The 12,687-nt window shown below is 38.6% G+C and overlaps 1 protein-coding gene across 5 annotated transcripts in view; it reads right to left on the bottom strand.

Moving 5' to 3' along the window:
- The window catches only part of LOC124302155 (ecdysone-induced protein 74EF), a 122,354-nt gene that overhangs the window by 21,661 nt on the left and 88,006 nt on the right, over nt 1-12,687 (bottom strand). For all 5 annotated transcript variants that reach the window (XM_046757993.1, XM_046757994.1, XM_046757992.1 and 2 more), the window contains 3 exons: nt 3,601-3,849; nt 2,114-2,281; nt 1,554-1,823 (listed from right to left, as the gene is read on the bottom strand). In XM_046757993.1, the coding sequence (XP_046613949.1) occupies nt 1,554-1,823; nt 2,114-2,281; nt 3,601-3,849 (687 nt within the window). The remainder of the gene's footprint in view (nt 1-1,553; nt 1,824-2,113; nt 2,282-3,600; nt 3,850-12,687) is intronic.

Below are 12,687 nucleotides of genomic sequence, written 5' to 3'. Positions count from 1 at the left end.
TTACACACCTTACACACAGTAATAATTTAAGTTGGATTTTCAAAATGTTTTAAAACTGCAAAATTGTACGCATGCATAAATGAGGCATTCCACCCCAAACCGACCTACATCTGACCTTCACGATCGGCGATTTTTGTTATTTTCAAATATGGTGTAGAGTGTACAAAAAAAAGAAACATCTTGCAGAGTTTTACATTTTTAGGATCACGCGTTTGATTTTACTGCTCCAAAAAACACGAAAACCCAATTATCAAACCTATAGACCCAATCGATTGCTTCAATTTTTTTTCAAAAATTCTTAGTCAAAACACGAAACTTTTTTTTTGAGACCAAAATGGAAATGGGCAAACTTTTGGTTTCGAAGCTACAGGCGAAAACAAGTAATCACAAGTGAGATAAATCGAATTAAATATAAATTTAAGGAATACAACTTTATATTTCATTCGTTTTTTCTCACTATATATGTATTGACAGAAGGACGAAAATAATTCTTTCGTTTCTCAAATAGTAATATTTTTTTTCCAACAGTGATGAAGAAAAAAAAAAAATTATATTAAAAAAAAAAGTTGTATAGCTAGGGAAGTTAAGGGATAATGGGGGAGTGACGAAATCGATCAATTGCCGGACAATATATGTATAACACTGCGCGATTATATCTAGCGAGCTGCTGAGTTCGTTTGAAGTATCACTAAGTGAAAGGGAACCCGTTGCAAGTTGCGATATATATATATGCATGTGCCTGTGTGTGTGTGTATATTTATATACATATTTAAGAAAGCAACAGATAAACACAGACACGTACACAATTCTGTTTCTGCTGCTGCTGCTGCTGGTGCTGGTGCTGCATGGTAGACGGTAAATACAATTCCACAATACCGGCGGCAAACGGAGATTGAAAATATCACCGGCGAGTCGCTCGTGACCCAGTTACAACGTGTGGTACAGGTTTACCGCATACTAAGACGATGATCACGATGATGATGATGATGATGATGATGATGATGATGATGATGATGAGAGTTTGTTACCTACTACATGTACTTTTGTACACCTATAAAAAAAGTCGACTATGTACTCTCGACGTCCCAGATTCACTTCCTGCACAACGAGTTGCATGCAGTTTTCTTTTCTTTTCTTTTCTTTTCTCCTTGCATTGCGCCACGAAACAGTGGGTACTATAATAAGCAGCTGGCAGCCGGTCACGTGTTCTCCGATGTAAAGAAAGAGAGAAAAAAAGAACACTCCAATCCATTTCCACCCATATGTTGTCGGAATTTGAGAAAACCCGATTTCAGGTTATTATACCTATATAAGTCACAGACAGCTGGTACGTTGATGAGAATAAATAATGTATCAACGAGCTTCGGCAAGATTCTCTTTAAGACCGATCGTCGCAAAAAAATCTTTCCGCTGAATCTGAGAACTGCTATTCCGAACGGCGGGTGAATGATATTGATATTTCACATCATCTATCTAACGACAACGCAGGTACAGCGATTCGAGCTTAAAACATACCGCGCAAACACAACGTATAAAGATAAAGGATAACTCACGTGTCGGTGGTTGGCGGTAGTGAAGATGCTGTAAACTTTGGTGCTGGTGATGGTGGTGGTGGTGATGGTGGTGGCCTGGCGGTGGTCCCATGGCCGGTCCCATGCCGTGATTATTGCCGGCATGGTGGTGATGAGGAGGGCTACTTCTGTGCGGATGGTGATAGCTGGCCGGGGCGTGTTGATGATGGGGATGCTGGTAAGAGGGCGTGAGGAAACCGCCGGCAGTCGTCTGGTAGACACCCGGACTGTGACACGCTGATCGTCCCAGAGCTGCGTTCAAAATTCAAGTTTCGACAATGCGGACGCGTATTACGGCATGATCGGCGGACCAACCAGTGAAATAAAAAAAGAATCACACAGGGTAGATAGAGAGAGAAATTAAATTTCAGACGGCTGAATTCTCTGCATCTTCCAGCAGTCTTCCGACTAATTTCACCAATTCCTTATGGACGGTTTCAGACCTCCTCTTCATCTTCATCGTCTTCTTCTTCCAATTAGTCTCGTACCAGAAAAATCCTGATAATGATGATGCGTGTGCAGAAATTGTTTATTCGACTTACCTGTCGTCAAGTGGGAGTGATGAGAAGCCAGCGTGGATTGCAGCGCCGAGTTTGGATTTAGACGCGCCTTGAGCAACATATTAGCGTCGTCGTTCCCGCCTGAAGATGTGCTGGATTCAACATCGCTGACACCGCTGTCAGCCGGACTCGCCGGCAGTGATCCACCGCCTGTGAAAACGGACAAATTTTAATTTTTCGTAATCGTAGTTTTATTTACATTTTACATTTCCCTTCCCCAACCCCTCTGTTGCAGCCAAATCATCTTATAAGTAAATCACAGATTATATCTCGCGGTAATCGCGGATATTCCGTTTCATACTGTTTTTCTCGCTGTCCAACGTATACCTTAAATGATTGAGGAATAAAAAAAAGAAATAGGATCATTCGTACAGGGAAGAAGATTTAAATGTGATTGTACATGTATATAGTTTCAAATGAAAATAGTAATATATGAATATATTCGCATCGCGATCAAAATTCTGCGCACAGGGTGGTGATAAAGAAAAAAAACAAAAAAATTTGTTCCAAGTACTGTATAAGAATAAATTACGCCGAATAATATAGTGTACAACATCAATTTATAGAATAATTGCTCCAAGCCGATTACGGATAAGGCCATATTAAAAACCACGTATACCACTTCCGAGAATCCCAGTTCTAGAATAACGAGAGTGGAAATATCATACAGGAAGAAGAAAAGATAAAGAGTGAACGAGTAAACGCAAACTGATTGTTGTTACTGTCAAAACCGCAGATATTGTGTCGCGTAAGGATTTGAAATGAAACGAAAAAAAAAATAAAAATAAAATTAAAAAAAAACCGTTTGTTTATCCAAATGTAATACATATATGTGTGTGTGCGTGTGTGTAATATATAATAGGTGGGAATAGAAAAAACACAGTCTCGCAACACAGGCTGGATACAAAAAGAATAGAATAGAATTTGACTAAGAAAAATTTCATTGTTACAATAACGATAAAATTCTATGGTAAAATGAGTATCGTTACTGGGATGACTGACAAAAATTTAGTTTGCCTAATTTAGTAATCGTCAATGTTTGTACATTTTCCGATTATAAAGTACAGACGCACAAAATCTGTTACTTCGTAATAGTCGATTAGATTATTTCCATTGAAAATATGCCCTCAAACATCATCGATTTCTGATACGTCGATAGTATCAAATTATCGCAAAAACAGTCGGAAGAACATAACATATCTATCTATAAATAATGCGATCGGCGACTTATTAATGTAAAAGAATTACAGTAACACTAGATCGCGCCAAATTTCCCCTACTACAACAGGAAAAAAATTGACATTAATTTTGTGGCCAAAACTGTGATGTTTTGCGGTCATAGCTGTAAGGAAAATGAAGAAAGAAAGAAAGAAAAAAAGAAAAAGAAAAATACAACAAGAACAACATTGACCGCAACTGGACATTTTTCAATTCGTTGAATCAAGACTAATGCATGAGGATAAACTGACCAGGGGTGTTCGACGTGGCGAGCGATCCATTAGAGTACCCTTGCTGTCCCATCTGCCCGTGAGCAGTGGTTAAATGACGAGCATACCCGTTCTGCAATCCGGCAATGCCATGCTGCTGGGGGTGCTGAGAAAGTATGTCGTGAAGTAGTCTCGCACCGGTTGTCGAACCGGGCTCCGCCTTGATACTGGCCAATCCGAGTACCTCTTTATCCCCCGTGTCGTGTGCCGGTTGAAGTTCCCTCGTGTCGACTGGAATTAGAGAAAACATTGACATAGCCGTTAGAGTACATTTCCGATATTTCTGCTTCTTCTTTCAATTTTTCATTATTTTTAGTCTGACTTGAAGAAATAATAATAAAAAAAAAAAAAGAATCAAGTCGTTATTGCGTGATAATTATGATTCCGAATGCAAAATATAACCTCTGACGACGAAGAAAGTTGAGAGAGAAATAAAATTTTACACATTATATTTATAATGTATATTAGGGGGGGTAGCTTTTTTGAGGAAGAATGTTTTTACGACGCGATACGTGTAGGTAACAGAGTGTCAAATGTTACTGGTGAAGACAACTCCGCCATCTTGCGGATAATATGTCATCTGTGTCAAGTCATTTACGGAGCTACCTGTCCCGCTTTTGTTCACCAACGTTTCGCAGAATTTATGCAAATCCTACCCTTGCCTTGTGTCCAATTGTCTGTTTTCTGAACCCGAATGTAAATATTTACCTTCCGCTATGCTTTCGTCTAGTACGCGAACCATGAGCGTTGTTCATAAATGACGTGAACTACCTCGAACTAAGATGCTTTGACTATACAAGTGACGCAGTTGGAATTTGAAGGTTATGATTCGGAGTAGAAGATTTTTATTTGTTTACAAAACACAGCCGTACATGTCACTTGTAACACTGTTCAAATCCTACTAATTTTTCCATGCTTATTCCTTACACTATTCCTTCGCCAATTTAAAAAAAAACACTAACAACAAGAAGAAAAGGATATAAAAAAAAAACAAAACCGAGTAGATCAATCTGTTTAGAGCCGTATTTCTCAGAGCAACGAAGAACGGCTTCAATGCACCGAGTCTAAGAAATGGGATGAGGCTGAAGTTGATAATGTTTGCGGAGTAATGATTTAGAGTAAACACGCATCCTTAGAGTAACGTTACCAACTTCATTCTCATGAAATAGGCACATATCTGTTGCACTAATGGTAGTGCTTTCTTTGTATGCAACAAGTGTTTCTCGGATTTGTTAAATTGTTGTCATTTAATATATTATAAAGATATAAAGAAGAAAAAAGTATCGTACTCACGTTACAGTAACAATAGGAAAAGAAAAACCGTTTATCGAGAGAAAACAAATGTTTTCGATACGATTGTCCCATGATGTGTCTGTGATACGAAGTGTTAATTCGATTCTTAATAATATCAACGAGCCTTATTATTAAGCTAAAAAAAAAAAAGTAAGCGCGAAGCTCAATAAATTTGGGAAAACAATAACGAGTCAGAATTGATGAATAATGAGCGAGAAAAGAGAATATTTTGTAAAAATTCTTACAACTGACACAGCTCTCCCCTACGTATATAATGATCATACGAGAGCTGAAACGCTTCGTTTCGTCTAAGCGGTTGTGGGTATTCGTTCATTTGTGTGTGTTTGCGAGCACGAAGTAAACGTATATTATAGCTGCAATCCAGCGTCGGAGAGTCTCGTGTAAAGGAAGTGAAAGCCCAACGCTTGCGATTCTCCTTGACCCACTCATGTACAATCCTCTTTTTAATGCAATAATTCTCCCTTCCTTAGACTCGCTGTTCTAGCTTGTGTTGTTGTTCTTATACATACACAGGCCGGAATTCCCGGTGGCTGGTGCTTAAAATGCGTCAGTTTCATTGAGCAATCCATTCTATCTCTTTATTTTTTTTTTTTTTATCTCTCTTCCTCTCTGTTTGTCGATTCATCTTTTGCCAAATTTCGCATATAAATTCGATCGTAATTAAGATTTAACAATTTTTTTTTTATCGCCGATCAGTTATACGATATAAAAACCACCATATTATACGAAAAATAAATCCCAGCAACAAAAACACAACGAAAGTTAAAGGTTTAACTGAAAAGTAAAACTCAAGTCAAGAAAAGCTTTCTTCGACTCGGAAAAAATAGAATTTAACAATATGGTAATATGATTTCACTATAATTTCGTCAATATAATCAAGTGTCGAGAGTTTTTAAGATTATGGAGCTGATACTAGCCGCCGAATCACGAGAAGTTCTGAAACGTATAAGTGAGTTACACAACAAAAAAAGAAAAAAAAATTACTACACGGATCGACGATGGTTCAATACATAAACAACTTTTAGAGATAAACTCTCATTGACACTTTTCCCTAGAATCATATCGCTTGATAAAGATTTTTCTGCCATTACCGCGTCATTTCGGATCTGACAATGCTCGACGTCTTATGCGTGATGCTTAAACACAGTGAAGGATCAGATTTCGTGTGCGTGGATAAAATAAAAAAAAAAAAAAAGAAGAAATACTACCCATATGTATCCGCTTTTTTCCTCTTCCACCAACCTGCATCGATTCGAGAAAAAAATAGAATCGAAAAGGTAAGGCGAAAGGGAAAGAAAAACGTAACGAAACAAACTAAACATAAATAAAAAGTAACTTCAGTTACGTCAAGTCCACGACATTCGGAAATATCACATAATATACGCCTGCGGCAAAACGTTGCGCCAGTTCTCCACTTTTTCTTTCTCTCTCTCCCTCTCTCTTTCTCTCTCTTTCTCTTTCTTTATAAAGCGAGACCGACTTCCTTCCCCAGGATGGTTTCAACGTTGCGTTATCATACAATAACCACAACATCGATCACTTCGATCACTTTGCGATCGATATCCCGCCGCACGAATCTAAAAGCGTTGCTCACAAGCGCTAAGCTTCTGGTTGCAAAATTCCGGGAAGTGTGCGACTAGTATGACTAGAGGTGGGAATAAAGGAGAAAAAAAAAACTAGAATTAGGGAAAAAGTGAGAGTACGATGATACTTCTTTTTTTTCTCCTTCGTCTTCGAGGTCCCCTGGGTGCTCCTCTTTCACGTCCGCGTTATCGATCGACCCAGAGCTACGCCGACCCATCATCCATCAACCATCGCCCATCACCCAGGCCTAGCCAACCGGCCCAACATCGACTTTACGTACATTTTATATCGACACGCGCACTTTTTCCTCTTTTTCTCTCATTATCTCTATCCGTTTATGGAAATCTTCGATTTACGCTCGCGAATAAACGTCAATTGTTTTTTCTATATCCGTTGATACTCTGCTCGCGAACCTTGTCACAAGTGTATACAATAATTTATTAACCACACGAATTGCCACATTCTTTAACCCCATCGATATTGTATCAAGGATTTTGGTACACGTTATTCGCGATATTCCTTGATGAATTTTAAGGACATAGAGGGAATAGAAAAAAAAATTAAATAAACAAAAAAAGTCAAACTATAATATATTTACAACGCTCATTTTTTGCTGTTACAGAATCAAGGGAATACTTTTTCGTTCGCGAGTGTGAACAGTGCACTTGTTTACTACATGTATTATATTCGAAAATTTCTACAAGAAAACAGAACCATTCAACTATATACGTATAACAGGCATGTACATTAACCGCGCTAATAAACATCAAGTTTAAACGTGACGAGAGTAATTACAATATACCACAGTTTTCCTTCAACCTATATTCTATTTTCTATTTTCTTTCCTTCAAAGTTTCTCCAAACACTAAAAGCACTAGCTACTCTTGATACAGCTTGTAAGAAAATTATCGTACATCGATTAACCGTGTTACGGTGTTTACCTACAACAATAGTAAGAGATTATTACAAATCGACAAATGCACCAGCGGTAACACGTGTAATTATTTTTCCAAAAAACTAACCAGACGAAAGGTAAGGCAAGGAAAGGAAAAGAAAAGAAAGGAAACGTCGCCGTTGCCGGGTGACATGAAAGCTTTGGGCTCTGTATCCGGGGGCAATCAAGGCAAACCAAACCAAGCCGGCAGTCGGCAGGCAGCAGACAGATCGCTTGTACATAGCGTGGGGATGTACGTACGAGTATATAACTATGTTTATATCTATATATAAACACGTGTATGTATATGTATATATACGTACGTATACACGAGCACGGAATACCTGCCTGGCAACAACCCCCTAGCACTCGGTGAGTATAACGAGAACATGACCAACGCGAGCGAAAAACGGGTGTTGCGATTCCCAGGTTTTCATTTCATTTAGTTTCGTTTAATTTCATTTCATTTCATTTCATCTCGTTTCGTTTTTATCTCTGATTATTTATAATCTCAAACGATACGCGTGCATACCGGAATTCCATTTTCTGAAATTTCTTCAACTTTTCACTCATCGATTTGACTCCCACCGTCGATCAATAAAATTATTAGTATGTAATCCAACGTACGACAAATACCGAACCGAATATAAAGATCAATTTTATTACCTACATGCGTTTAATCGAATCTAATAAATAGTTGTTTTGCATCTGTTGAGGATAGTTTCGCTTATTATATGTATATATATATTATATATTATACATGTTTGTATGTATGCATACCTATTCATACAAATGGGATGAGCGGAAAGATAGGAATAACGAAGAAACGAACGAGCAACGCAACGCGACGCAACGCGACGCAACCAAGGGTAGGTAGGAAAGGGCTGACCTTGGCCGACCTTGAATCACGCCGCCGGCTCGCGCGCAGGAGAAAGGACGAGGTGAAGGAGGGCACGTCTAGTCGCATCGACCGAAACGCCGAGTCGAGTCGTCGTCGCTTCCACCCCCACCCCCAACCCCGCGAACCCCGCCGTCAACCGACGAATTTTTATACACCCTGTATTTTTACGAACTTCCGCTTCGAGCGCCGACTAGACACAAGATACGTACCTGTGCATAAATTATATATTTATATTGACGGAAAAGTTGTTACAAGGGGGACGCCGTTCCTGTGTTTTACAGACTATACTCGGGAAAAATTTCAATCTTCGATAAAGCTCCAACTCGTACGTTGTTGCGTGTGGATGTGATTTTAATCGAGGTTCGAAATTGAAACTGAACCGCTGTTATAGGTTTTCCATTTTTTGGTTTTTTTCTTTTTTTAATCGCGTTTTCACACCGCGAACACATGTTCGGTAATATTCGTTAACCCTTTCGGTCGCACATTGTTGTGCCGAGTCAAATTTTATAACAAGATAGAATTTTATCGTTTTCGGGGTTGCTTATTACGAATCTGAGATCAGATTTTGAAAAATCAAGATTTCAAATTCCATCGAATACGGTCAAAAAACTTTACGCAAGGGTTTTCGTGATCGCTCCGATTTCGATTGGATTCGCTATTACGAATTTTCAAATTCTGATTTTAGATTCGTAATCAGCGACCCCGAAAGCTTATAATATTTGTAAAACATCTATAACAAGTGTAGAGGGGTATATTTCTCGAAAATTAATTATTCCTTCAATTTTCACGATTTTTCTCAATCAATTCATTCCCAACAACAATAATTTACATTATATGGCAATAAATACTCTCAAGTATTGAAACCCTATTGGTACATAGACTGTCTGAAATAGCAAAAAAAAAAAAATCGTAAAGAAACATGTTATCAAAGTTCTCTAAGCATACAAAATATGGATATAAAATAGACGGTAATGTTACCTACCACTATGACTCAAAGGGTTAATGCCTGCCCACTTCCGGCTTACTATATATATATATATACATATATATATGTCTGGCGCTAACGCAGCCGACGTTCGAGCCATCGCCGAGTGCATAGAATGTAGCGTACGGAAAAATTTAGCCGGAAGTGTGAAGACATTAATGAATATTAACTGTAAATTCTTTGAAGAAACGATTCAAATGGGGAGGGGATGGAAAAGCGTTAGAAAATCTTCAACGCCACGTTTCGAAGTACGTATGTACCTAGTGGTAATAGGCCTGGGTAGGTGGATATGTACGTATGTATTTAGGTATAATAGAAAACTTGCCGATTATAAGAGAAACTATCGACGTTCTAGTTTATATGGTGTTTAATGCGTGAGAGTAACGGGAAAGCATTTTATATCATGCGCAGTGTAATTTATATAAAGAAGGGACAGACGGTATGGTAGGTACGTGTATTACCGACAGGTAAAACGCAACGACACATGGTCTTTGTTTTATACATGCATGTACGTATGAATACAATAATAATACCACCGACATATACGTATACTTATAACTCGCAATTCTCATTACAGACGATTTCGAGAGCAAGAAGTTGTTAAAAGACGCCATGACGAGACCCAATTGAGGTAAAATTAGAGAAGATAAGAACCGCTCCTATTCTTCTACACTATCGTGTTCCATAGTTTCCAAGTAGAATATAAAAAACAAAAAAAAAAGCATACTTTCAAAAATGTAGGGAAGAATATAAATACCGATAAAACATGTTCAAATTCTAGTACAATTTTTTGAATCTTTCGTCTATCGCAGTAACGCTTATTGAAAGTAAAAATAAAAATTACAAAAAATTTCTCCATATTACAATTATTCACATGTCGCATATAGCGCGTGTTTCGTCAATATTGCTAAAAGTTTCACGCATGTAGGATAATTATACGACACAAGCGCACACATGGAGCATGTATCGCACATGCGTAATACCGGAGGTGTGTGAAGTAAGGTCAGGCATTTCGGCGATTCGGTCGACTCGACTTTCTCGCAACGCTCGCAGCAAATAGCGGCACACAAAGTGAGAACGTACGACCCGGGCGTGTATAATAAAATTCGATTGCATAATTACTTTAGTCTTGGACAGGCACGGAGTGCGCTCTCTCTTTCTATGTGACGCATAACGTCGCGTTGTCGGTTGGTCAGCGACGGCAACACAAGGATGAACGAGCATTCATTTTACGATGACAATGCGGACCGGAATTCACAACAACCTCCCGAGTTGTGAAAAATCGCAATATTGGCATATAATCGATTGTGCTCGGTGTACATCGTATATCGGCGAAATTATTGTTATCGATGAAATTAACATATAAAAGGATATAAATAACCGAATAAAAAAAAAACACACACACACACACACTTGCGATTGATTATAGACGAATTATATCCTCAACATCTCTCCACGTTCACCCCGCGTATTGTAATTATACGAACAACAATCCGTATATATACTTTTAATTTCTGGCAAAAAATGTTGACGGTAGGAGGAATGAGAAGAATGAGAGTAACAAGAAGAAGAGGAGGAGGAGGATGAGGAGGAGGATGAAGAGGAAGGGAAGGGAGTCGTTCAAACACACCGACGGCAAAGAATACGTCGAGTAGAACGCATACGTGGAGTGCAGGCGCGAAGCGGCGTCGTATGACCCACTTTTGCGCTTCGAAATCGAGAGTGATACGTCTCCTACACACTCTACTACCCAACCTCCACACACACACACACACACGCTTGCGTTGAGCCAAACATCCATCAGCGCGTTAGAGTTTCGCGTAAAGATGTTTGTGTCGAGCGGTTGTTGGTATGCAATAAAATATTGTCGAAATCTAATATATTCATGGATGTTATTATTGTTATTGTAAAAGAAGAAACTTCGGAGGAGGCTAGGATACGTGTGTTAGCGGCGTTTCAATAGAAAATAGAACGTACAAGAATGAGAATGAGAATAATGGGAATGAAGAGAAAAAGGAAGAAAAAAGAAAAAAGAAAAAGAAGAAGACGAAGAAAGGAAAAGAAAAGTGCAGGGATGAAAAGGAGGGCGGACAAGTTTGCGGCACCGTTGCAGCCCTGACCCAGAAAATATCGTAAGCATCGTTTTCAATGGAAATCATCGGCTGAGGAGAAACGGCAGTGCCTATATATTGTAAAATATTATATACCCATCACACATGCGCTTCAAAGAGCATATGCACAGTTACAAAGGCAGCTAGGTAGTAGGTTTAAAACGGAAATATCAGTTTCGGGTGAAAAACGTTCACTGTACGCCATCCCGCACGCTTGCAAGTACAGCGCGATCGTAATTCGAACGTTTGAAAATTTGGGGTTGAAATAATAACGCATCGCTAACCGATATTCAAAGAGTGGGAGAATATTTTGGGAAAAAAATTGATAAGGAAATGATGGAGAAGGAATTCGTGTCGTTGCTCGTCTTTGCGACAACGTCGATGAACGATTAGAGGTGTTGAGTATAGCGGTGAAATTTACGCGGAGGAGAAACTATCTACAGTAAAGGTAACAACTACGTGTACACTTGAAGAAAACGTTTTTGCTTTTCTTGAAAAAATCAATTTGTAGACGCATTTTGTAGAAAATTTTCTAGCGGGAACGCAATGTTTTGTTGTAAATAACAAAATTAATAAAAATAATTAAAAATATACTTATAAATACGAAATCTTGATTTTAATTTAGTCAATTCAATGAAATAATACTTTATTCGTGGTATGTATCATGAAAATATCGAATAACGGCTGGTAGATTCAAGTGAATCGCTTCATACAATTTTAGAGAAATTAAAAGATTAGTCAAATTTACAAAATCACGAGGCTCGCCAAGTGATTACCGCTAACAAATAATACGTTGCATCAATTTTTTTTTTTCTTCAAGTGGCAAAATACATTCTGTAACGCGTCAAAAATCCTTTCTCGCAACAGAAGTAAGATGAGCAGTTATCGGGAGGGACTCCAGGCATCTTTCTACGACAATCGGCGTTCAGAGCATTCACAAATGGGATATTTCTTTGTAGTCGTTTAATACAGGACTTTATTCACGTAGCATAAATTACAATCAAACCGTATTGTGTTCGGTTACAACAATAATAATGAAATCATTTTTCAACCTTCACAAAACGGTATGACCGTAACGGCGAAGAGAAAACCGAAAACTCTTATCGAGTGTAGGATCGATTATGAAAACCGCTGTTTCCAATTTCTGGTAACGACAGAGAGCGTTCAACCCTTTTGGCGTATGGTCAAGGATAGAAGAAGATCTATCGGACGGACCCCCTGCACTGCATCGGCATCGTCA

The sequence above is a fragment of the Neodiprion virginianus genome, chromosome 4 (assembly GCF_021901495.1).
Source record: "Neodiprion virginianus isolate iyNeoVirg1 chromosome 4, iyNeoVirg1.1, whole genome shotgun sequence".
Taxonomy (NCBI): Eukaryota; Metazoa; Arthropoda; class Insecta; order Hymenoptera; family Diprionidae; genus Neodiprion; species Neodiprion virginianus.
Note: the sequence above shows the minus strand (reverse complement) of the source record. Positions and strands in the feature narration are given on the sequence as shown.